General features: G+C 40.2%; 1 protein-coding gene across 1 annotated transcript in view; it reads right to left on the bottom strand.

Moving 5' to 3' along the window:
* Window positions 1-27,737, bottom strand: part of LOC107572343 (RNA binding protein fox-1 homolog 2-like) — a 45,077-nt gene that overhangs the window by 15,861 nt on the left and 1,479 nt on the right. The window contains exons 2-5 of the mRNA XM_016258777.1: window positions 3,162-3,356; window positions 1,998-2,153; window positions 1,684-1,737; window positions 852-944 (exon numbers count right to left, since the gene is read on the bottom strand). Of these exons, the coding sequence (XP_016114263.1) occupies window positions 852-944; window positions 1,684-1,737; window positions 1,998-2,153; window positions 3,162-3,356 (498 nt within the window). The remainder of the gene's footprint in view (window positions 1-851; window positions 945-1,683; window positions 1,738-1,997; window positions 2,154-3,161; window positions 3,357-27,737) is intronic.

Genomic DNA, 27,737 nt, shown 5'->3' with positions numbered 1-27,737 from the left:
TCTCTCACACACACACACACACTCACTCTCTCAGAAAAAACACACACACACTCTCTCACACACACTCTCTCACTCACACACACTCTCTTTCTCTCTCACACACACACACACACACACTCACACACACACACACACACACACACACCCACACACACACACACACACCCCCCCACACACCCCCTCTCCCTCTCACACACACACACACACACACACACACACACACACACACACACACTCTCTCTCTCTCTCTCTCAGAAAAAACACATACACACACACGGCCAGCAACAAGCTTCTTCTCATCTCCCAGATTCACAGAACAATCTACAAATGCACTAAAAACAAAGAGTACACAAGCATCTGAAAGTGAGCCGTTTTCTCACAGTATGCACACGAATGCCGTAATAAAGGTACAACACCAAAGTTGTGAAAGCATTCCGAATCGTCAGTCCTCATGTATCGGAAGAATACAAGCAAATGTTTTACAAACAAAAAAGCCATACAAACCAGAAGAAACAGAAACAGCATCAAACGCACGCATGTGATTGGCTAACTGTGAGCATGCTCAGTACAAATCAGATCATGAACTTAAAAAAGGGAAAATAACCGCATGCTGTTAATAACCGACACTCAGCCAGACAACAACCAATCCAAAAAACAGCCGAGAAACAGAAAAACTCACAGAATCTGAAGTGGACTGCAGTAGAGATGCAACCATGCATTGCTAAGCTCACACACACACACACACTTCCCATAATGCAACACACACAGCTGAGCATCTTAAGCAGTTCCAGGACATGTTTGGTCAGTAAAGGAGTGAAATGGGAACATCAGAAGGAGAAAGACAGACTCACCTCGATCTTCCGTCCCTCCACGATGGTCCCGTGGAGACGCTCTCGTGCTTTCTCTGCATCTGCACTGCCCTCAAACGTCACAAAACCAAAGCCCTGGACCACGACAGAGAGGAACACACAAGAAGCGTCGGACCTCCGAAACTCACCCAGCTTAAAGGAACAATTCACCCCAAAACGCTCCAGAAAGTTTGTCAAGATCCCACAATATATTCTGTGTGGTGGTCAGTTCACACTGATAGAAATCAATCTTTTCCAATAAGTTTAAATAGATTTTTACCTTTTTGGGCATTTTTACATTTCCAAAGCCATTTTTTCTGTGCATCATCCTTTAAGTCAAATTCTTACGTTCAATCAGTCGATTAGAATAATAAGACATTTGGGCTGTGACCAAACAAATGAAATCAGTATCAACGAAATTCATCTTTGCAGTGCAGAGGAAACACGAAGGCTGCGTCTGAAATGCCATTTAGATTTATTTACACACAAATGCAATTAACCTGCAGTTACAAATGCATAATGTTTTGATCATTTAAACATAAATCGTTGAATACTAAACTACTAGACTTCATCACGTAATGTATGCGCGCGCTCTGTAGCTGTGTTTTGTTTGACTTGTGCGATATTCTCGATAATGTCAAAACGCACATCGTTAAAACAACAGTTAAGACATTATCGCAAACGATACATAGAGCGATCGGTCAGAGCGATCTGCTAAACATCTGCTGTCACACTGAAGCAGTCATTACATGATCAATGTTTTTTGGGGGTGAACTGTTACTTTAGTCTAACAAGAACATTTAATCAAATGCATGATTTTAAAATGATTTCTTACCTTTGAGCCCCTCTCATTGAAAATGATCTCCACATCCAGAATCTTTCCAAATTGCTAAAAAACACACACACACACACACACACACACACACACACAGAGAGAGAGAATGCTCAACATAAACAAACCCACGGCTGTTTGTGTAATGCCTACAAACTGATCATTACAGAAGAGCTGCATTTACAACAGTCGCTTTAAGGTGTCGTTACAATCTCGGACACCAGGGGGCAGAATTGGCCCTTAAACACGTCACAGTTTGTCACCGTTTCTACAATCATCTGAGGAATAAACCCTGAGGCCTATGAAGCCTGTAGTACCCCGAACATCTGCCGCAGGTCTGGGTCTCTGAAGCGGAAGGGGATGTTGGAAACGTGGAGCCGTTTCGGGGTTCCTTTGGCCTCGGAGGACTCGTTGCTGCCCGCAGCGCCAACAGAAACACACTGAACTTCTGCCTGAGTAGATCTGTCTGACAGCTGAGAGAAGAGAGAGAGAAAGAGAGAGAGAGAGAGAGACGAGAGAGAGAGACGAGAGAGAAAGTGAGAGAGAGTGAGGCAGCTAGAGCTGGGACATATGGCAAAAAAATTAAATCTCTATTTTTTTCAGAACGTTTGACTGATAGAGTAGCTTTTTCTTAATTAACCCGCTAGTTAAAGAAAATTCTATTCCAAGTGCAGCACACATGAAGTATATGTTCAACAAATCACTTGTTAAATATCTTCGCAGAAAAGACGCATGAACTACAACTTGTCTTACACACATTAAATGTTCAGAAATAATTTTTTAAAAATCAAGGTAATTCAATTTCAGAATGACTGAAGGTATAACACCAGCAGAGTATTATTAACTATAGATGTTGTGTAAAAACAATGAACAGCAGCTTTAAGCCCGTCACCGTGATGCACACATGAAATATCAGACAGTTACAGGGTTTTTGTTGGATTGCGCTGCTTTTCCATTGTTTCTCTATGCAGTCATGAATGTCTGACTGTTGCGCTCGTCTCTTATGAAACAGCTTTCTAAAAACACAGCGCTCAAGTTAAAAGAAGTTGACTCGCATCTTCTTGCATGTGTTTGCTCTTCCACTGCCGCGTCGCGTCTTTATCATCACAAAAGCACATTCTGTGTGAACGGCATCTAGCGATACGAGTGCGTCACATGCAGCGGTTAATCGTTCTGTTATCATGGGCACACTGTCATAGTGTCCAATTCTAATGTTTGGTCAATATATCGTGATTCCTCGATTTCTGAAAAATACATTCAACTCAAATTAATTGATTAATATGAAATAAAATAAAAATCGCCCAGCCCTAGAGACAGGTTTTACGACTCCACAAAAGAGTGAAGATACAAATCACAGTGTCTTGAGATGATTCACGCGGAGCGGAGTGACCGGAAGTCGTTCGACACGTTTGTTGTTCCAGCTGCTCAAATGGCGCGAGCGCTCAGACATCACCATCTGCTCGAGGAGCTTTAGCACTTACTTGAGCGCTGGGGTTAGAGGAGGAGGTGCTGCTGGCTCCTGCCGGGGCCTCCGTTTGCCCCCCTGCGGAGTAAATGCTGCCGCCCCCAAACTCCAGCACCAGGCCGTTCTGAGGAGGAGGAGGAGGAGGAGGAGGAGGGAAGGAGGAGAACGGAGCCATGACGCCCTCCAAAGCTCCCATCGTGTCCTGTGAACCCTGCAGATCAGAGACAGACAGAGAGACCAGGGTTAATCGACCGGTCGGCCCAAGACAAGAAAAACAGCTCACTTAAAAGAGCGACCGCCATGAGAGCGAGAACAGAGGAAAAGTGAAATCAACTGGAATGGAGAGAGAGAGACGGTAATGCATTCCTTTCACAGATGACGCCGCTAAAAGCCAGAGATATTACATTTCTCTCTTTCTGGTGACAAGCGGACTCAGGCAGCTGTTCAATATTAATGAGGCCTCGTGCATAATTCAGCGCACGGGCCTCCGACACACAAACCAGCACAGCAGACGAGTTTCTGACCGGCTACAAACACCATCCTGATGAGGGTTAAGCATCACGTTAATGCAAACAGTGTTGCTGCAGCGACTGATTCATGCGAATCCCACAAAAACACATGCAGTAATTATATTTCACTCTGGGGAAAAAAATAATAATTACATTTTTTGTATTAAGTAAATAGCCATTTTTTTTTTTTTTACACACTTTATGCACTCAAGATATTATACAAAAAAAATTATATTCTCATATTGAGATGATATAACAAATGCCCAGAGACATTAATGCTTGCATCGGAATACATAGGATGCACTTCAAATAAAATAGGCTATGCTGAAAAGGCGTAATTTTGTTCTTACGCATTCAAATTCATTCTGTGTGCAGAGACGCACAACATGGCTTTGTTTAGAACCGCTTTCGTGAAACAGAGCAATATTTTCTCTACATTTTAAATCACTTAACATTAACTTTTTTTTGCCCTGACACTTTTTTCCACCACAGACCATGCTAAATGCCAAGTCAAGTCACCTTTATTTATATAGCGCTTTTAACAATACAGATCGTGTTAAAGCAGCTTTACAGAATCAAATTAGGAAAATAGTGTCAATAATCCAAAAGGACAGTAGTAAACATTCAATTTTCATGCTAATCAGTCTGTTCATATAATCTCTCTAAATACGTGTGTGTCCTAGAAAGTCTGCACATATAATACCATAATTAAAAATTATATTTATTGCTGTACAGTAACACTAATCTAATTCTAACAGATGGTGATATCAGTATTATGAATTTATAGGCTACAGTAAGTTACAGATACCAGAGGCAGCTGTTTAAGTGCTGGTTTGATAGAAATGATTTTAATGCGCATGAGAACTCAATCTTGATGCGCACAAGCCATGGTAATAGAAATATTGTTCTGTGTGCAAGTGTGCATTCCTCCTCCAGCATCACTTCCCTACATGGCAGCGGGAAAAGAACGGAGAGACGGAGAGAGAGAGAGAGAGAGAGAGAGAGATACGGCCTGGTATTTATAGCTCTGAGATCTCCTCGTCAACCTCAAGAACATTAACGAGCGACATTTCAGGATCCAGCAGCAGTAACACTCATTTACAGCGTCTCAATACATTCATTTCTGTGTCCCCAATTATTACTGTCCCAAATCATTACAAATCAGCTTTGCAAACATCAAGCCAAGTGTTTGCAATTTATTTCAAGCCAAGTATACTACAAATACATTTTCATTCTAAACTGGTATACTTCAAGTCTGCTAATTTTGTGCGTAATGCATTTTAATTGTGCTGAAGTACAATTAAAGATATGCTTAGTATATCTGATTGAGCTAAAGTGGAACTATTGCAAGCACACTTGAAATATTTTGCATTTAAAGACCAATATTATTCAACCCCTTCAGACCTGCCAGTGTTGTTATTGTCAACTAAAACTTTGAGTGAACGGACCTTCTTTAAAAGAACTAGGATTGCAAAGGGGTGGAAAATTTCCGGAAACGTTCCCAAAAAAAAATCACTGGAATATTCCAAAAAATCCTGGAAAGTTTCCAAAATTTACTGGAAATTTTCCACATTTTTGCAACCCTTAAAATAACTTTAAATGTGTTTATCATTGGTCAACTGCAGAATTGGAGCATGTGAAAGAGTGACGAAACCCTCCTGCATTACTCTCAGCTCTCACAGATCCTGACACACACGCCTGACCCGCCCACAGACGCTCTGATTGGCCAGCTGTATCCTCTTCAGAGGGCGTGGCCGTTCCTTCCTCCCCGACCAATCAGAGTCCAGCAGCGCCCAGCATGGGTGCAAAGGTTTGTGGGTCCAAAACGGCCCAGATAAAAGCCTGCAAACACTGGTGTTTGAGACAAACACACACGAGTGAGTGTGAATGTTTGTCTCTCACACACTCCACCCTCAGCACATGTGCAACCCACGGAAAGTTTGGATAGAGCACTGCTCCTTTGCTCTACACACACAAACTCATTTAACGACTCTGGAGCTCCTCCGTTGCGTTTCATCTCCTCGGCATGAACCGCTTGTGTTGATGTCATTAATGGCATCACGTGTGGATCTGACGAGTGTTTGATTTCTTAAATTAAATATTCTGGGTTAAACACTACCGAAGCAGTATCTCACTGTGATGCAGGTCATGATTTTCCCTTCCCCAAACACTATTTGTAATGTGCCTCCCATCTAATAATCACAAAGAGCTTTGTTACGCCCGATAGGAAGGCTTTTAAATGACGTTCATTTAAAAATTCAAATAAATGCTGTTTTGATGCTCTTAAACATGCCGTGACGGTTCGCAGCAGCATCTCAGTTCAGCGCTGAGTGCATCAAACACGAATGAAACATAAACATGAAATACAGCATGCCATAAACATGAATGAACATTAGAAGGTGCAGTACAGCTCACCGAAATATATCATGTCTCATATAATCACACAATCAGTGTTTCAACCGCGGAAACACAGCAAATAAAAGAGCTTGATCAATATGATACTTACATTGCATTGACTTCAGGAAAAGTATATTAAACACTAGAGAGGAGCGGTTAATTAAATATATGTTTGAATAAAAATAAAAAATACCTAATGTGCAATTGAGTTGCATAGAAATATTTCAATGTGTAAGTTTTAGTGTGCTATTATTTCTGAAAATAAATATAGTTTGGACTATGTTGTTACTTTTATCCTCTAATATTTAGGGCTTCCATATTGATTATTTAGATTTATAAGTACAATACATATCAAATTTTCTCATATTTAAAGCTGCAGTCCGTAACTTTAGCCTCTTTGTCGCCATCTCTGTTTGAAACCTGCAATTGCAGTTATTTGCGGAATTATCTTCTTTACGTGGGTTGTGCAGCGGCACGGCTCGAGCGCCGATTAATCTAATGTTTTGTGGAGTATGTGTGGATACTGTACTTCAGAATCACAGATTCTAGCCTACGTCTTGGAATGTATGACTCAAATAACATTTTCACCAGATATTGTCATCTGAACGAGTAACAAGTCTGCCACTTTTGCTCTGACCAACTGAGGAAAAACAACATTACAATAAATCGCGCTACCAACGGTGATTTAATCTAACGATCGGTTAGCTCATATCACATCAAACCGGGCAAATTATTATTATTGTTATACTTTGTTCTCAAATTGTTAATGTTAACAACACCAGCATTGCGTGACTATGTGTATATAGTGTGTAGATCTCAATTTCTGTACAGTCTAATCTCTAATCTTCATACCATTCGAATTTCATATTAAGGAATTTTTAACCTAAAAAGTTAAATATTCTTCCTTCAAACTGGTTCTCTTTAAAATACAAAACTTGTGTAATCCCACTATCTGTAATCAGATGCACATTTAAAACTGGAATATAATTTAATTTCAGTCACATGTGTTTCATAAACACAATCCTTTCTGGATTACAATCTGCCAACAAAATGAGGGTTACGTACATGTTCAAATATTGATTTCTGATCATTTTTAACCAAAAAATAATAATTTTTAAAAAAGTTACAGACTGCAGCTTTAAGGTTAAAATGTAACTGATTTGTATACAAACACACTCAATGAAGTTTTTATTGTAAAGTTATAATACTAACTTTACAATTACATCATTATATTCCTACTCTAATCTGTTTTTTTGAAATATAACATTTAAATGGCGTCTGTCATAAAAACTTGACAGATTTATTCAAACAAATTAAATATTGAAGAACAGTAAAAAACTATTTGTAATGTGCCTCCCATCTAATAATCACAAAGAGCTTTGTTACGCCCGATAGGAAGGCTTTTAAATGACGTTCATTTAAAAATTCAAATAAATGCTGTTTTGATGCTCTTAAACATGCCGTGACGGTTCGCAGCAGCATCTCAGTTCAGCGCTGAGTGCATCAAACACGAATGAAACATAAACATGAAATACAGCATGCCATAAACATGAATGAACATTAGAAGGTGCAGTACAGCTCACCGAAATATATCATGTCTCATATAATCACACAATCAGTGTTTCAACCGCGGAAACACAGCAAATAAAAGAGCTTGATCAATATGATACTTACATTGCATTGACTTCAGGAAAAGTATATTAAACACTAGAGAGGAGCGGTTAATTAAATATATGTTTGAATAAAAATAAAAAATACCTAATGTGCAATTGAGTTGCATAGAAATATTTCAATGTGTAAGTTTTAGTGTGCTATTATTTCTGAAAATAAATATAGTTTGGACTATGTTGTTACTTTTATCCTCTAATATTTAGGGCTTCCATATTGATTATTTAGATTTATAAGTACAATACATATCAAATTTTCTCATATTTAAAGCTGCAGTCCGTAACTTTAGCCTCTTTGTCGCCATCTCTGTTTGAAACCTGCAATTGCAGTTATTTGCGGAATTATCTTCTTTACGTGGGTTGTGCAGCGGCACGGCTCGAGCGCCGATTAATCTAATGTTTTGTGGAGTATGTGTGGATACTGTACTTCAGAATCACAGATTCTAGCCTACGTCTTGGAATGTATGACTCAAATAACATTTTCACCAGATATTGTCATCTGAACGAGTAACAAGTCTGCCACTTTTGTTCTGACCAACTGAGGAAAAACAACATTACAATAAATCGCGCTACCAACGGTGATTTAATCTAACGATCGGTTAGCTCATATCACATCAAACCGGGCAAATTATTATTATTGTTATACTTTGTTCTCAAATTGTTAATGTTAACAACACCAGCATTGCGTGACTATGTGTATATAGTGTGTAGATCTCAATTTCTGTACAGTCTAATCTCTAATCTTCATACCATTCGAATTTCATATTAAGGAATTTTTAACCTAAAAAGTTAAATATTCTTCCTTCAAACTGGTTCTCTTTAAAATACAAAACTTGTGTAATCCCACTATCTGTAATCAGATGCACATTTAAAACTGGAATATAATTTAATTTCAGTCACATGTGTTTCATAAACACAATCCTTTCTGGATTACAATCTGCCAACAAAATGAGGGTTACGTACATGTTCAAATATTGATTTCTGATCATTTTTAACCAAAAAATAATAATTTTTAAAAAAGTTACAGACTGCAGCTTTAAGGTTAAAATGTAACTGATTTGTATACAAACACACTCAATGAAGTTTTTATTGTAAAGTTATAATACTAACTTTACAATTACATCATTATATTCCTACTCTAATCTGTTTTTTTGAAATATAACATTTAAATGGCGTCTGTCATAAAAACTTGACAGATTTATTCAAACAAATTAAATATTGAAGAACAGTAAAAAAAAATTATGAATATGTTTTATGGTGCATATATTTAGCAAAATGCTTCTCTCTAGAGTTAATTTTTCTAGATGACTAGCGAGTTTGTGGTCACCGAATGTTTTTTCTGAGATAAATGTGACGTATTGTTAACAAGCAGCTATACGGACATATTTCCGCGGTTGAAACACTGATTGAGCGATTACATCAGAAGAAAACGGAATTCGGTAAGTTGTACTCTTTCTTTTAACATACTTTCTGATGTTCATTCATGTTTATTTCATGCTGTAACTGGCATTAAAGTGGAGGTGACGCTCAGTGCTGAGGCACTACACATTAAACAGCGCCAAAACGATATTTATTGCTTGAATATGGTAATAAAATGGTCAGAAGCACAAAGCTTATTGCAATCTATAGGATGGGAGGTGCGCTACAATGCTCCGTTCATTAACTGAAAACAGGCTTTTTTCCCCCAGCCCTACTAATATTACAGTAATGTAACAAATGAGAGGCTTCCCTGTATAGTTTACAGCATGGATGGATTTCCCTTAATAAAAGCAAACTATCGGTATCGGCAGACCTTATTCTGAATAATCAGCTATTAGTATCGGTGGAGAAATGATCTAGCATCTACTTGTTTGTTTATTACTGAGCTACAGTTTTTGCATGTTCTTTTAGGTTTTGTGTGAGCTTTATATAAAAACAACACGCATCTGTCCTCATTTAGATGCGTGCGTGTGTGTATCAGATGTCCAAAACAATATTCGAACGTCAACAAAAAGAGTTTTAGGGGGAATATAGGCCTATATTTCTATGCATAACAAAGGCAGCTGCTCTCCGTTTCTAAAGCGAGCGTGTGAGATCATGAGATGACAGGTAAGCGTCTCTCCCTCGCTGCAGGGCAAACGCTGGGTGGGGTTCAGCATACTCCCACCATCCTCCCGCCGTCCTCCATCAGGAGCGCAGAGCTTCACTGTCCACGGCTCTGGCTCTCCTCCCGAGATTCTCCCTGAGCATCACCTCTAAAAATCAATTTCCATTCTCACCCCCCACCCACCCCCATCCCATTCCTGCTTTTAAAGGAAAACACAGAGATAACAGCTGCTCGAGCCCTCGGGAAACGGCAGGAGAGGGGGAGGGACGCAGAGAGAGACAGATCCCAGACTATACCACAGACAGCTTCTAACCAATAAAAGACTGATTTGTATCACTGTAGCACATTAATACTGAAGCCACATGTGTGTGAGACAGATGTGAAGACACAATGAGACAAACAGACAGATGAAGGAACAACTGCTCAAGAGCACCTGGCCCCTTCAGTCAAGACAGACAGCTGGAGAAACACACAAGACTTTCCTCACCTCCATCGCTCTCTCCCACCATCCTCCCGCCGTCCTCCATCAGGAGCGCAGAGCTTCACTGTCCACGGCTCTGGCTCTCCTCCCGAGATTCTCTCTGAGCATCACCTCTAAAAATCAATTTCCATTCTCATCCCCCACCCACCCCCATCCCATTCCTGCTTTTAAAGGAAAACACAGAGATAACAGCTGCTCGAGCCCTCGGGAAACGGCAGGAGAGGGGGAGGGACGGAGAGAGAGACAGATCCCAGACTATACCACAGACAGCTTCTAACCAATAAAAGACTGATTTGTATCGCTGTAGCACATTAATACTGAAGCCACATGTGTGTGAGACAGATGTGAAGACACAATGAGACAGACAGACAGATGAAGGAACAACTGCTCAAGAGCACCTGGCCCCTTCAGTCAAGACAGACAGCTGGAGAAACACACAAGACTTTCCTCACCTCCATCGCTCTCTCACACACACACTCACTCACTCACAGAGACACACACACTCACTCACTCACAGAGACAAACACACACACGCACACACACACTCACTCACAGAGACAAACACACACACACTCACTCACAGAGACACACACACACACTCACAGAGACACACATACACACACACACACACTCACTCACAGAGACACACACACTCACTCACTCACAGAGACAAACACACACACGCACACACACACTCACTCACAGAGACAAACACACACACACTCACAGAGACACACATACACACACACTCACAGAGACACACTCTCTCTCACACACACGCACACTCACTCACAGACTAACTGAAGGTGTCATCTGCAGCTGCTTTCATTTACAATATTACATTTATGCATTTAGCAGAATGTGGTTTACTTATGTAAGGGCTCTCACTCACACACACACACACACACACACACACACACGTGCACGAGTGAATCACGCTCGATGTTTCCAGGCAGGAAACGCAGCAACATGGATGATTGAGAACTCACCGGCTGCACAGGAGGGTAAAAGACTCCCATCATCCTATTGAAGACAGCAGCGACAGACAGCAGCGTTTCCAGCTTCCAGATCTCTCTGTCACACATTCAAAATCTCCCTCTCATTCCCCTGCTCTCTCTCGCTCTCTGTCCGTCCGTGTCTCTCCTCCCTCTCTCGGCCTTCTCGCTCTCTTCTCTCTCTCCTCCCATATCACGCATTCGTTCCCTCCCTCCCTCTCTCTCTCTCTTCACTTTTTCTTAAGACAAACAAACAGATTTCTTAATTTTCAAAGATTTTTAGCTTCTATTCCATCCGATTAGAAATCATAAAAACGGTTTATAAATAATCAAACTGCTAATTTATTTTTAGTTAGTTCAACTAAGTTTCCCTAAACAAGTTCAAACATGTAAATCACAGCAAATGGAATTTCATGCTCTCAGCACCAAATATCATCATAATCCTCATAATATGCCATTCACTTCAATTTAATCTTCAAATCCTATAATGTTCAGCTGACCAAGAGTATTTTTAAGCATCACAAGAGACTATATTAAGTTTCTGATATAATACTACAATAACAATGATATTTACAGACATTCAATTGTGTGCAAAACCTCTGAAAACAGAGCAGATGTGAAGGTCACAGACAAACGGCTGCTGATAAATGGATAAAGAGAGGGATGGAGGGATTACACAGAGAAAAAGAAGATAAAGAGTGAGATTAACTACACCAACTGAACAATCTGAACACACACACACACTCTCTCTCTCTTTCTCACACACACACACACACACTCTCTCTCTTTCTCACACACACACACACACATTAATTCAAAAATTACAAGTATAAAAAATACAATAACAACCAGCAAACAAACACACACAATACACTACACAAGATTTTTTACATTAACATACGATAAAAATCCTGAAACTTTTTTGGGCAAAATTATACTAAACTCTATAAGTGACTTCACTTCATAAAGGAGTTTTCTACATACAGGTGCATCTCAATAAATTAGAATGTCGTGGAAAAGTTCATTTATTTCAGTAATTCAACTCAAATTGTGAAACTCGTGTATTAAATAAATTCAATGCACACAGACTGAAGTAGTTTAAGTCTTTGGTTCTTTTAATTGTGATGATTTTGGCTTACATTTAACAAAAACCCACCAATTCGCTATCTCAACAAATTAGAATACGGTGATATATTAAAAGCGGGACAGTCCAAAAAAATGTTTGACAGAAAGGGGAATCTGGCAGAACATGCATCGAGTAGGATCTTCAGTCTTGTATGACATCTGCTAAACACCACTTGATCAAATCCAGTTTTAAAAGAGATTAAAAATTTGTTTGAAATTTCCGGATGGATTTCATGTAATTTATTATGTGTACATGTATCCCACTCTTCTTGCCACTTATTTAGGTGAATGTACAACCTTCAGCTGACCGACCGAAAGTGTATCAGTGAAAACCAGCATCACTCCTGAAGGATCTCCTAACCGGCCTGTGATAGAAACATTCAAGCCCAGTTAACCAGAAATGCAGAAATATATTATATAATATACAAGACACACGGAACACTTGCATACGACATTTTCATTATTTGTGACTGAGGAACTGCAGCTTGTGAATAACGGAGCGAATCACTGAGGTTTGTGACGAGTCTGATCTGCAGAAAGAGCTGATTCAGTGTTTCAGAGCGATCGACTGACTGTTGACCTCCTGTAATGACCATCAGAGAGAGACGGACGGTCATCTGTGTGACACACGCGTGAAGATTCGCTCTCACCTTATAACAAACTCGTACTTCTATGAGTAATAGTTATAAATCTGAAAGTATTTTTCCTTTGGGAGGGATCTACCTACTAACTTCTCACAATACTTAAACTGGTTGAGGTTGAACCATAGAACAGACAACTGATTTTCTTAGCAGAGATATATTATGAAAAAGAAAAACAACAACAATGAAATTCACAATAATAAACCCCAAAGCAAAAATAACATACCATAAACCAATCGTACAAAAATGTTAATGTAATGAAGATGGTTATACTTATATGTCCCAGTCCAAAAGCGAAAGAAGAAACCTTGTAGAAAAGACAGATGTAAATAGTTCTTATCCTTGTAATTTATATCCCGTTTTGATGACCCAAAGTAAGGAGATGCAATGCAGAGAAATTAGACCTTTATATTTTCCTCAGAGACCATGCAGTCCTAAATGCACCATTGATACATCTAAGAAGGCTAGGTCAAAGGAGTCCTTTTTGAGCATAAAACAACATGTTTCCCAATCAGGACATCTCAGTGAAGGTAAGTCTACAAGAGGGAAGCCATGCTTTCCTCTTACCAAACATCTCTCTCTTCTTCTACCATCTAACTGTATTTAAACTTGTTAGTTAGTGTCCCCTAATGATGGGTAGTAGAATTACACCCTAAGTAACATTTACCTGTTACATACCCCCCCGATTAGAAAAAGACTTATCATAACCGTAACAAGTTTTCAAATTCTGCACATGATAAGTCTCAGCATTTTCAGAATCATTAAGGAAAGAAACAGAATAGTTGACAGGACCAAGACATTTAACAATCTTAGCCGGACCTTTCCACTTCGCTGCTAATTTAGCCATAAAGCCTTCTTCAGCTCTGGACAAAGGGTGAGACCGAACCCAGACTACATCTCCCACTTGGAATTGACTGTGCTTGCGTCACAGGTCATAGTAGTGTTTTTGTCTATGTTGGGCTCGTTCCACATTTTTCTTCACAAGGTCAATGAGTTGCTGTTGTCTTTCCAACACATTATAGGCAGGACTACAAGGAGCAGGAGGTTGATGTAAGGCCCTCTCTAACGGTCCCTTTAATTTCCGTCCCAAAGCTACTTCGGCTGGTGTGAATCCTGTACTCTCTTGGAAAGTAGTATTGATTGCAAACCTAAATTCAGGCAACCATCGGTCCCATTGGCGATGCTGATCTCCCACGTATGAAGCAATCATTGTTTTCAGGTTGCGATTGATCCGTTCTGTCATATTCGTTTGGGGATGATAGGATGTAGTCAATTTTTGTACTACTCCCCACTGTTTGCAGATTAAGGAAAGTAGCTGTGAGGTAAACTGAGCTCCACGATCCGACACCAAATAAGCAGGGGTGCCCCATCGAGTGAAGATTTCCTCCACTAGGATTCTGGCTATTGGGGGGGCTTTTGCCACTCTTAAAGGAAATAGCTCCACCCACTTGGAACAGTAATCAACGATTACTAAGAGATGTTCATTTTGTTTGACACTCTTTGGGAATGGACCCATCAGATCAACTCCAAGCATATAACCAGGTTCAACTACTGGCGTGGACTGTAGATATCCAGACAACCTGGTTAACACAGGCTTATACTTTTGACAAGTTTGACAATCTTTACAATACCTCCACACATCAGCTCTCACATTTGGCCAATAAGCTATGTCCAGAAGTCGAAGAAGGGTTTTTAATCTTCCAAGATGACCGCTTAAAGGGTTATCATGTACATATTGCAAGAACTCTTTACGAAAACCCATTGGTATGACCAGTTGTAGTTTTTGGCCTTTATTTCCATCTGGTACGCTGCGAAACAGTACTCCATTCTCCAGCACGTAATGCACTCTTGAAAGAGCCTGAATAGTTTGAGAGTTAGCCTTTTTACATAGTTCCTGGATTTCCAAATCATCTTGTTGTACAGAAGTGATCTGATCTAAATCTACAGATAAATTTGTTGAAAAAGCAATAGACTTAGTAGCTTTGATTACAGCCAACAGCTCCGATGATCCTGAGTGTTCTTGATTTCGGGACAACACATCAGGTACCACATTACATATACCTTTTCTGTATTTAACTGTAAACTGAAAACCTTGCAGACGTATAGTCCACCGTGTGAGACGAGAGTTTGGTTTAGGATGCTGAAAAACCCATGTGAGAGCTGCATGATCTGTGACTACTTCAAAAGGTCGTCCTTCCAGGTATTGTCTCCATTTCTCAACAGCCCACACGACAGCCAAACACTCTTTCTCTGAAACAGAATAAGCTTTTTCTGCTCCTCTTAATAACCTAGAAGCATAGGCTACCACATGTTCCTCTCCTTCTGTTTCCTGAGTTAATACAGCCCCCAATCCAATCTCACTAGCGTCGGTCTGCACTTTAAATGTCTTACTGAAATCTGGGGGAGTTAGTACTGGTGCTTGGGTAAGGTCTTGCTTTATAATCTCCAAAGCACGCTGGCATTGCTCAGTCCAAATCCATGAAGCTTTCTTTTGCTTAAGGGCATGTAAAGGTGCAGCTTTTGCTGAAAAATTAGGGATAAAACGGTGGTACCACCCTGCCAAACCCAAGAAACGCTGAACATCCTTAAGGGATTGGGGTATCGGAAAATCCTGGACAGCAGCTACCTTTGCTGGATCAGTTTTTACTCCTTCCGCTGAAACAATGTGACCAAGAAAAGTCAATTCTCTTTGGATGAAGTTGCATTTTTTTAGATTAAGAGTGAGACCAGCATCATATAGACACTTGAAGACCTGGTTTAGATGTTGAAAATGCTCCAGTTCATTACGAGAATACACCACCACATCATCTATATATACCAGACAACACTTTCCTCTTAAATCTCTGAGTACATGTTCCATCAGCCTTTGGAATGAAGCAGCAGAGTTTTTCAATCCAAAAGGAAGCCGTAAGAACTCGAATAGCCCAGAGGACGTCACAAATGCTGTTTTCTGGATACTATCTGCTTCCATCTCCATTTGCCAATAGCCACTTTTAAGATCGAGGGTGGTGAATACAGCAGCTCCGTGCAGTGACTCTAAAATGTCAGGAATTTGTGGCATGGGGTAAGCATCAAGATGTGTTTTCATGTTCAGTCCTCTATAGTCAATACAGAATCTTGAACCACCATCTTTCTTTGGCACTACTACCACAGGAGAAGCCCAAGGAGAGATTGAAGTACGTATGATCTCTTTAGCTAACAACTCTTTGATTTCAGCATCAATGAACTGCTGCTTATCCCTAGAAACTCTGTAGGCTCTTTTCCTTACTGGGATTTCGTCTGTGGTAATAATGCAGTGTTTTACCAGGTTTGTATGTCCAATATCGTGAGTGCAAACAGTTGGCCAGTCTAACATCAAATTTTCCAGATTCCTTTTCATCTGGGTTTGAGTGTCAGCTTTTTGAACAAGTTGCTGAACAGTCTGCAAGGTGTCCTCTGTAACTGGAAGATTGGGTATAGCAAGATAAAAATGCACTGTAGAACAGACATCATTGTTCAAAAATGGAAAAGAAAAATCTGTCCCAGCTCCTATTGCAGAAGGCAAAGTGTACTGAGCTTTTTGGAAGTCTAACACGATTCCGGTCATCAGCAGAAAATCCATGCCTAAAATGATTGGCACTGTCAAATCAGTATCTCTCATAATGAACAATGTCAGATCTACTTGTAGTCCTTGAATTTCACCTCTCCAATTTACCTTTCCCAAAGCCGTCTGCCTTTGTCCATTGGCCAGCATGAATGCCTGTCCTTGGCACGATTGGTATGGTTCGGTTTTACACAACTGTTTCCAACAGGATTCCTGGATAAGGGATAAAGTACTACCCGTATCCACCATGGCTGTGAAATACCTATTTCTGACAACAATGGGAATATACACAGTGTTAATGTCTGGTCGTTGAGTTCAAGCTTTTTCGTAACTCTGTCACATTCACGTTCCACAAAATAATGCAATCTTGCTTCAATGGCTTTACATTTGCTTTTCATCTCATCCTGAGAAACACATTCATCCACTCTCTGATAACAATCTTCAATTTTACCTTCCAGTGATGTTATTCTTTCATCCAGTCGTCCATTCAAAAGTGTAACAGAGGGGATTAGTTCTCTGTCAGCTTCAGGTGGTGGAGGGGGTGGTAAGGGAAAATTATCCAGATCCTCACCTGTGCAATCCTCCTCATCTTCCTCAGAGTCCAGATACCAATCACTGAATGTATTGATCAGTTCTCTGAGGGGTTCCCTGTGCGCGGTAAAGGACTCTGATACAAAATCTAGGCTGGGTACGGCTCCATCCTCACGCAGAGCATTATGGCTTGTCATTCTGAATAAAACCTCAAAACCATGAAATGCAATTTATACAGCCACACTGTGAATATGCATAAAAAAAGGACCTTACTTTGATTGAGCATAAAACAACATGTTTCCCAATCAGGACATCTCAGTGAAGGTAAGGCTACAAGAGGGAAGCCATGCTTTCCTCTTACCAAACATCTCTCTCTTCTTCTACCATCTAACTGTATTTAAACTTCTCATAAGAGAACCATAGTGTCCCCTAATGATGGGTAGTAGAATTACACCCTAAGTAACATTTACCTGTTACAACCTTTAGATTCCTTATCAACTGCGCAACTGAGAACATTTAAGCACCAGATCTGTGAATAATGAAGACTCCAATTAAACCTGCGGGCAAAAGCCCTTCAAAATGACATCAATTACCGGACTGAGATACGAGATGAAGAGCTTAAACCAGCTCCACCTGAGAGAACCAGCACACTCGGTCTGATTACTGGACACTAATTAACCTCAGAGGACGCCTGACGATACGAAAGCATCACAGCCGTGTTCTGAGCTCCAAGCCTGCCATACAGACAGCACTGCTACCAGGAAAGATCAGTCTGATCGGACTAATAATAACTCATTCCAATAGACGGCAGTCAGTGTAAAGCCGCATTTAATGCACTGTACTGTTGTTTAACAACATACCGAATGTTCAGCTAATGAAACATTTATTTCCAGTAAATTTCGGAAACATACCAGGAATTTTGGAAACTTTCCAGGATATTTTTTGGAATATTCCAGGGATTTTTGGAAAGCTTCCGGAAATTTTCCACCCCTTTGCAACCCTAGTCTCAGCCCTCCTGGATGCAATTCAAGAGAAGACACACGGCGCTTCAGAGCAACCGCAGCAGAGCGGCGTTTGGATCAATATGTAAATATATGCTGCGCGCTTTCCACTTAGTAACGAAATAAACAACAAAAACTGACAGCGGTGCGAAATAGGTATGTAACGATTCACTCAACTCACGATTTTTTTTAACAAAATGAGATTTAAGACAAATTATAAATTAAATGCGTCCTTTTATTATTGATTGGACAAAATGCTGCACGTTTCTTTGTGAAATTGAAATATAACACTATAATAATAATAATATACTAATATAGCACTTGCATATCATTGCTCTTTTGTTGGTTTTGATTGCTGCTATTGTCCTCATTTGTAAGTCGCTTTGGATAAAAGCATCTGCTAAATTACAAAATTTAAATATAAGCTAATGTAAATGTAAATAACAAAACTACATTGAAATTTTAAAACAAGCCCCAAATCAAATAAATAAGTGACACAAATAAAATAAATGTCTTCATATAAAGAAAAATAAGGCTTTGTCTGTGCTCTTAACATTTAATATTAGAGGCTTTGTGAAACTATACATAAGAAATATCTGCATGAAACCGAAACATGAGACGAGCTGAACGAGACGCAGATGCACTCTCTGCCAGCAGGTGGCGCTTAAAGCCTTTCCTTGGTTACCGCTGTAAACAAAGCAGAGCTGCGCTTATGAACAGCAATGATACAGTGTTTCCTTGGTTACCGCTGTAAACAAAGCAGCGCTGCACTTATGAACAGCAATGATACAGTGTTTCCTTGGTTACCGCTGTAAACAAAGCAGCGCTGCACTTATGAACAGCAATGATACAGTGTTTCCTTGGTTACCGCTGTAAACAAAGCAGCTGCTGCACTTATGAACAGCAATGATACAGTGTTTCCTTGGTTACCGCTGTAAACAAAGCAGCTGCTGCACTTATGAACAGCAATGATACAGTGTTTCCTTGGTTACCGCTGTAAACAAAGCAGCGCTGCACTTATGAACAGCAATGATACAGTGTTTCCTTGGTTACCGCTGTAAACAAAGCAGCGCTGCACTTATGAACAGCAATGATACAGTGTTTCCTTGGTTACCGCTGTAAACAAAGCAGCGCTGCACTTATGAACAGCAATGATACAGTGTTTCCTTGGTTACCGCTGTAAACAAAGCAGCGCTGCACTTATGAACAGCAATGATACAGTGTTTCCTTGGTTACCGCTGTAAACAAAGCAGCGCTGCACTTATGAACAGCAATGATACAGTGTTTCCTTGGTTACCGCTGTAAACAAAGCAGCGCTACACTTATGAACTTTAATGTGCATTATACAGAGGCAAGATGAAAAGACAAAATGCCATCTAAACTTTTCTAAAGACAGTCAGTTCCCCTCAGACATACATTCATATAAACTCCTGCCCCGAATCGCGATTTGTTTAGCATCTCAACCGATTTGAATCGTCACATATTTGGATCGATTTTCAACCAGCTCAGTTAATCATGACATCCCTAATGAGAAAGCAGCAGTGCAGAAAGCATCTGATTACAGAGATGTGGATGTTTGTTCGGTACTCCAGTAAAGTCCAGTCACGTCACGTTTATTATACAGTACTTTATGCAATAGATAGCCTTAAATCAAGCAGCTTTACAGCATTAAACATAAAAAACCACTGTCAGAGTCGCTTTCGGTTAGAATTACTACTTTAATTTCAGTTATAGAGCAGCTCTCCAGTGTGGAGCTAGCGAATGATAAAATCTTTTTATTAGTGGGAAAATAATTATTTAATTAAAGTGATAGTTTGGTTTGCAGAGATCAAAGCTTGATCTAGCTCAGGACTGTTTTGATTATCATAACTCTATAAAGGTATTTTAAGAGAGATTATGTTGTGAATAAAATGGTTTAGTCTCACCTTTATGACTTACAAAATGTTTTCATATAGCTAATCAAATGGTGAATATCTCATCTGTCATCTCATTTTGTGTGCCAGATATATTTATTTGAATAAATTAATTGTAATGACATATGATTTTTCAAAAGCTTAAGTCATTACCTTTATTTATTTATTAGAATATGCATAACTCAATATTGCAAAAGCTGAATAATCAAATCAAAGTCCATTGATTAATCTGTGAAATAAATGACGATTAGTCAATTAACTGCTTTGATAGTCGTTAGATTAATTGATTATCAAAATAATCGTATGTTGCAGCCCCAGTTGTGAAAATAACACAATCAAGGACCTTTCTACAGTGTGTGTCATTGTAAAGACTGTAAATCCTATATTATTCTAACCTGAATAAAGACTACAGTTTGCTGTTGGCAGAACACAAAACTCTAATAAACAAGAACATGGGAAACATGCAGTTTATTTTAATGGAAACTTCTTAGTATTCCTCTGGCTTTAAAAATCGTTTATTTTCACTAGGGTTGCAAAAAGGTGGTAAATTTCAGAAACATTCCAGGATTTTTTTGGGGAATCTTCCGGGAATTTTGGGAAAGTTTCCGGAAATATTCCACCCCTTTGCAACCCTAATGTTCACTAAGCTTAGAGCAGTGCATTATGGGATTGCGTTCACGTGAAGGATGCGTGTGATCCGTGTCTCTCGGTGTTTGTGTCTGAGAGATCTGTAGCGCCGCCTCTAATTGGGCTGCACGTTTAATTGGTCTATAGTGGTGTGTAATGAGATTAGCGCCCGCCGCTCCGTCAGGGTTCAAGCCCAGCTATTGTTCACACATTAAAACAAGAGCATAATCACGACACGAGGGACAAATGGAGATGACTCCGTACCGCTGTGGTTTTACTACAGGACTTTAACGGTTACTTATTAGAGTCCAAAAGATCCGCCGTAGTTAATATTTATAGCAGATGAGACGAGCCGATCTGGACGCTTGCACAACACGATAGGAGAAACCGCTCTGATGTGAGGACAGAGTAATGGAGATTAGGACGGTTCTGAAGAGAATCACGGGTTATTTCTGCTCTGCTGCTGCGTCTCTTTTCATCTTCTCTTGATAAACACGCTCTTTCAGCTCCGTGCAGATCCCAGCTGGAACTAATGTCCCTCCTACAGTACAGTCCCCTGAGGGAACACTTATCAGTGCGCACTGCGCCGCCACAGACAGAAGCACACTGGAATCATCTGCAGTGCTGATGCTTGATGCTTGCACAGCCAATCTCATGAAAACACGGCCGGACCACAATGCACTGCAACAACTGAAAGAAGAAACAAATCATAGTGTGTTAGCCTATTTATAGGACCGTGGTGGATTTCCCCCCCCCCCCAAATTGCATAATTTCTGGTCTCGCTTTCAAAATTCTCATTACTGTAATACTCCAGAGCCTTTTTCTGCTTTGCTCTTAATGGCGACTCGGATTGCTGTAATGCAAAAAAATCCCCACAGTGCGCATTACAGTAATAAAGCCAAAGATTTTCAAGTTAAAAATTTTTTTGCATCACACAAATGAAAAACAATGTCACAATGGAAAAAGTGTTCATGGTCTGAAATGATTTACGTTGTTCAAAATACAGCTTTTTTCTCTGGGTTTTGGGCTGAAATACGAGCTGGATGTGTTCTTGAGATTCAGCCCAGATTCTGCTTTCAGACTGAAAGTCTGAGTGTGTTTTTTCTGCTGATATTTGAGGATCAGCTCAGATCTAAAGGCCGTCCAGAGAATGAAGACAGAAACATCTGGAGTCCATGTGTGTGAAACAGAAGACTAGAGCCGAGAGAGACAATGAGTCACAGAGAAGCCCTCCACCACCCCGTCATGTGCCTCATTTCCTTAAGGACTGAGCCGCTCGCTGCCAACACACACACACACACTTTACTGAGCCGCTCGCTGCCAACACACACACACACACACACACACACTTTACTGAGCCACGTCTCACTGGAAGAACTCGCAGATCTTCTGAGAGTAGAAACTATGATTCCCTCAAACTCACTGACCTGTAACTTCCAGTGAAAGGAGAACAGCAGAATGGAGTGATCAGGCAAGAGAAGGACAAGAAAGTGAACAGATGGTGCAGCTGAAGGAGGAGGAGCTCAGTGAAGGACGGAAAGACGAGATGATTTGTGAACGAGTGTTTCAAAGCTCTCGGCTACTTCATGTGTCTGTTTGTGCCATGAGTCTGACTGTATGTCTGCAGTTTATACTTCCTGTGTGTGTGTGTGTGTGTCTGTGAGTGAGTCTCACTCAATGAGGTACTAAAAAAAAAAAAAAAGAATAAGAAATAAAAAAACAGATTCTAAAACATACAAAAATTTCCTTGGTTACCGCTGTAAACAAAGCAGCGCTGCACTTATGAACAGCAATGATACAGTGTTTCCTTGGTTACCGCTGTAAACAAAGCAGCGCTGCACTTATGAACAGCAATGATACAGTGTTTCCTTGGTTACCGCTGTAAACAAAGCAGCGCTGCACTTATGAACAGCAATGATACAGTGTTTCCTTGGTTACCGCTGTAAACAAAGCAGCGCTGCACTTATGAACAGCAATGATACAGTGTTTCCTTGGTTACCGCTGTAAACAAAGCAGCGCTACACTTATGAACTTTAATGTGCATTATACAGAGGCAAGATGAAAAGACAAAATGCCATCTAAACTTTTCTAAAGACAGTCAGTTCCCCTCAGACATACATTCATATAAACTCCTGCCCCGAATCGCGATTTGTTTAGCATCTCAACCGATTTGAATCGTCACATATTTGGATCGATTTTCAACCAGCTCAGTTAATCATGACATCCCTAATGAGAAAGCAGCAGTGCAGAAAGCATCTGATTACAGAGATGTGGATGTTTGTTCGGTACTCCAGTAAAGTCCAGTCACGTCACGTTTATTATACAGTACTTTATGCAATAGATAGCCTTAAATCAAGCAGCTTTACAGCATTAAACATAAAAAACCACTGTCAGAGTCGCTTTCGGTTAGAATTACTACTTTAATTTCAGTTATAGAGCAGCTCTCCAGTGTGGAGCTAGCGAATGATAAAATCTTTTTATTAGTGGGAAAATAATTATTTAATTAAAGTGATAGTTTGGTTTGCAGAGATCAAAGCTTGATCTAGCTCAGGACTGTTTTGATTATCATAACTCTATAAAGGTATTTTAAGAGAGATTATGTTGTGAATAAAATGGTTTAGTCTCACCTTTATGACTTACAAAATGTTTTCATATAGCTAATCAAATGGTGAATATCTCATCTGTCATCTCATTTTGTGTGCCAGATATATTTATTTGAATAAATTAATTGTAATGACATATGATTTTTCAAAAGCTTAAGTCATTACCTTTATTTATTTATTAGAATATGCATAACTCAATATTGCAAAAGCTGAATAATCAAATCAAAGTCCATTGATTAATCTGTGAAATAAATGACGATTAGTCAATTAACTGCTTTGATAGTCGTTAGATTAATTGATTATCAAAATAATCGTATGTTGCAGCCCCAGTTGTGAAAATAACACAATCAAGGACCTTTCTACAGTGTGTGTCATTGTAAAGACTGTAAATCCTATATTATTCTAACCTGAATAAAGACTACAGTTTGCTGTTGGCAGAACACAAAACTCTAATAAACAAGAACATGGGAAACATGCAGTTTATTTTAATGGAAACTTCTTAGTATTCCTCTGGCTTTAAAAATCGTTTATTTTCACTAGGGTTGCAAAAAGGTGGTAAATTTCAGAAACATTCCAGGATTTTTTTGGGGAATCTTCCGGGAATTTTGGGAAAGTTTCCGGAAATATTCCACCCCTTTGCAACCCTAATGTTCACTAAGCTTAGAGCAGTGCATTATGGGATTGCGTTCACGTGAAGGATGCGTGTGATCCGTGTCTCTCGGTGTTTGTGTCTGAGAGATCTGTAGCGCCGCCTCTAATTGGGCTGCACGTTTAATTGGTCTATAGTGGTGTGTAATGAGATTAGCGCCCGCCGCTCCGTCAGGGTTCAAGCCCAGCTATTGTTCACACATTAAAACAAGAGCATAATCACGACACGAGGGACAAATGGAGATGACTCCGTACCGCTGTGGTTTTACTACAGGACTTTAACGGTTACTTATTAGAGTCCAAAAGATCCGCCGTAGTTAATATTTATAGCAGATGAGACGAGCCGATCTGGACGCTTGCACAACACGATAGGAGAAACCGCTCTGATGTGAGGACAGAGTAATGGAGATTAGGACGGTTCTGAAGAGAATCACGGGTTATTTCTGCTCTGCTGCTGCGTCTCTTTTCATCTTCTCTTGATAAACACGCTCTTTCAGCTCCGTGCAGATCCCAGCTGGAACTAATGTCCCTCCTACAGTACAGTCCCCTGAGGGAACACTTATCAGTGCGCACTGCGCCGCCACAGACAGAAGCACACTGGAATCATCTGCAGTGCTGATGCTTGATGCTTGCACAGCCAATCTCATGAAAACACGGCCGGACCACAATGCACTGCAACAACTGAAAGAAGAAACAAATCATAGTGTGTTAGCCTATTTATAGGACCGTGGTGGATTTCCCCCCCCCCCCAAATTGCATAATTTCTGGTCTCGCTTTCAAAATTCTCATTACTGTAATACTCCAGAGCCTTTTTCTGCTTTGCTCTTAATGGCGACTCGGATTGCTGTAATGCAAAAAAATCCCCACAGTGCGCATTACAGTAATAAAGCCAAAGATTTTCAAGTTAAAAATTTTTTTGCATCACACAAATGAAAAACAATGTCACAATGGAAAAAGTGTTCATGGTCTGAAATGATTTACGTTGTTCAAAATACAGCTTTTTTCTCTGGGTTTTGGGCTGAAATACGAGCTGGATGTGTTCTTGAGATTCAGCCCAGATTCTGCTTTCAGACTGAAAGTCTGAGTGTGTTTTTTCTGCTGATATTTGAGGATCAGCTCAGATCTAAAGGCCGTCCAGAGAATGAAGACAGAAACATCTGGAGTCCATGTGTGTGAAACAGAAGACTAGAGCCGAGAGAGACAATGAGTCACAGAGAAGCCCTCCACCACCCCGTCATGTGCCTCATTTCCTTAAGGACTGAGCCGCTCGCTGCCAACACACACACACACACTTTACTGAGCCGCTCGCTGCCAACACACACACACACACACACACACACACTTTACTGAGCCACGTCTCACTGGAAGAACTCGCAGATCTTCTGAGAGTAGAAACTATGATTCCCTCAAACTCACTGACCTGTAACTTCCAGTGAAAGGAGAACAGCAGAATGGAGTGATCAGGCAAGAGAAGGACAAGAAAGTGAACAGATGGTGCAGCTGAAGGAGGAGGAGCTCAGTGAAGGACGGAAAGACGAGATGATTTGTGAACGAGTGTTTCAAAGCTCTCGGCTACTTCATGTGTCTGTTTGTGCCATGAGTCTGACTGTATGTCTGCAGTTTATACTTCCTGTGTGTGTGTGTGTGTGTCTGTGAGTGAGTCGAGTCTCCCTCAATGAGGTACTAAAAAAAAAAAAAAAAGACTAAGAAAATGAAAAACACATTGCTCAACACACTCAAAAAAAAAATAAAGGTCACTAAAAAGCAAGCACTCTAAAGGGAACAAACTCAACTCAAGTCCACTGGAAAACACTGCACTAAAGCAGGGGGAATGTCTTCTACAGCCCGTTTTCTTGACCTTTTCATATCTAGCTATTTGATTAACAACATTAAATTTAAAGACAGACATCTGAAGGAAACTCTATCCCTTTCTAGAGAACCGAAAACAGAGCCCTTTAAAGGGTTAGTTCACCCAAAAATTAAAATTAGCCCATAAATTACTCACCGCATGTGTATTTTATTCACATCTCACTTTTATTATCGGTGTGTTGTTGTTGTCTCAGTGTACTGGAAGCTTGTGACACTATAACAAATTCCTTGTATGTGCAAACATACTTGGCAATAAAGCTCTTTCTGATTCTGATTTCTGATTTAGATTTTTCTGATATGACTTTCTTCTTTCTGACGAATTCAGTCAGAGTTATATTTAAAATGGTCTTTGATCTTACAAGCTGTTTAATGCCACTCAGCGGGTGTTGCATGCATCAGTCTAAAAGAAGTTAAATAAAAAGCGTCCATCCATAAAAAAATTAAGTGTCTTGTGTGTTGAGGGTGAGTAATTTATGGGCTAATTTTCATTTTTGGGTGAACTAACCCTTTAATGCTGCACTTGTACACTTGCGTAAGCATTCAGTCACTGACCACATCAAAATAAAACCAGAAATAATTTTACGCCAATAGCGTTGACGGACAGACGTAACACTGAACCGCGATTCCTACTCTCGCGTGATCTGGAAGTAGCTTCTACATTCTTTCAGTATTGTGACGTATTTCCAACTGAAACTGAATAGAGGGTGGGGTTTATTTTAGTGCTCCTCCTCTCTCGCGGTTAGAGGGGCGTGGCTAGGGATACTCCGCCCACACCATCAAGCTGACGTCAGACAAAACGCCACTCCAGAGCGGAAGCAAATTTTCAGATTTTGATTAAAGATTACCAAGACAAACTTTTTTCCATTAACCTGCACAGATTATTTGTTCACCACATGACTAGCAACGTGCACAAAGTAAACTGCAATCATTTTGATTTAATGTGGACTTTACTTTGAGGCAAACTTAAAAAAAATAAAAAAACACTTTCTTGACTCTATACCAGCTGAGACTCATGCACTCGCTCTATTGTCTATCACAATAACCATCACACTCCGATTTTACGGCTCTGCTCGTGGGGTCAAAGTTCAAAGTTGCCATGGTAACACATGTGTGCAATCCCATAAGGGTAATTACTGGAGACGTGGGGTAAATAGAGCACGCTACAACAGCAGAGCGGATCGTGGGCGACCCAACGGCATCTGAGCATATTCAATACACGCGGCTCAGAGCATGAGGTAAAAATGCAAAGGCTTATTTGTAAATCTCCAATCAGAGAGCGTGCATGTGTGTGTGTGTGTATTACCCCCCACCCCCCCATCAGCCCACTTCAGGATAAATGGGAGATCAGAGACTAATGCCACTCTGAAACAAGTGTAGATCTCTTTAGCACAACAAAAAGCCTCTTTACTGTCAGTGATACAGCAAATCCTCTTCTAACGGCGCTCGCATGTGTGTGTGAGAGGCCGATGTGATTTTAATATCACAGGCAACTCATTGAATTCCTACAGATTTAGACCAATGACATTTTTCACAAATCTGCACTCACAAAAAACCATTGCATGAACTGACCTACAAACACCGGACCTGGAAAACCTGGAAATCACCGTTCTCCGAGGTTTGTGCCGCTTCAGATCTCAGACACTGTAAATGTGTGTTAAACAGGCTGGATGATGGATAATGGACTGGTGTGTTTACACACACTTTAAATCGACGTCTCATTCCTTTAATTTCCTCCATGTCCTGCTTTTCATAAGTGCGTGTCTCTTGTTACCAAACGGTTTGGTTCCCGCAGCCCCCACTCCATCCCAGTCTCTGCTGCAGGCGTATTTCCAGACTTGCTCTCGGAGCAGGATCAATACCTTTTTTGGGCTACACCAACAAGCTCCCCACACACACACACACACACACCCACACAC

This window comes from Sinocyclocheilus grahami, unplaced genomic scaffold (assembly GCF_001515645.1).
Source record: "Sinocyclocheilus grahami isolate Dianchi unplaced genomic scaffold, SAMN03320097.WGS_v1.1 scaffold1737.1, whole genome shotgun sequence".
NCBI lineage: Eukaryota > Metazoa > Chordata > Actinopteri > Cypriniformes > Cyprinidae > Sinocyclocheilus > Sinocyclocheilus grahami.
This window is presented reverse-complemented; position numbering and strand designations above follow the sequence as displayed.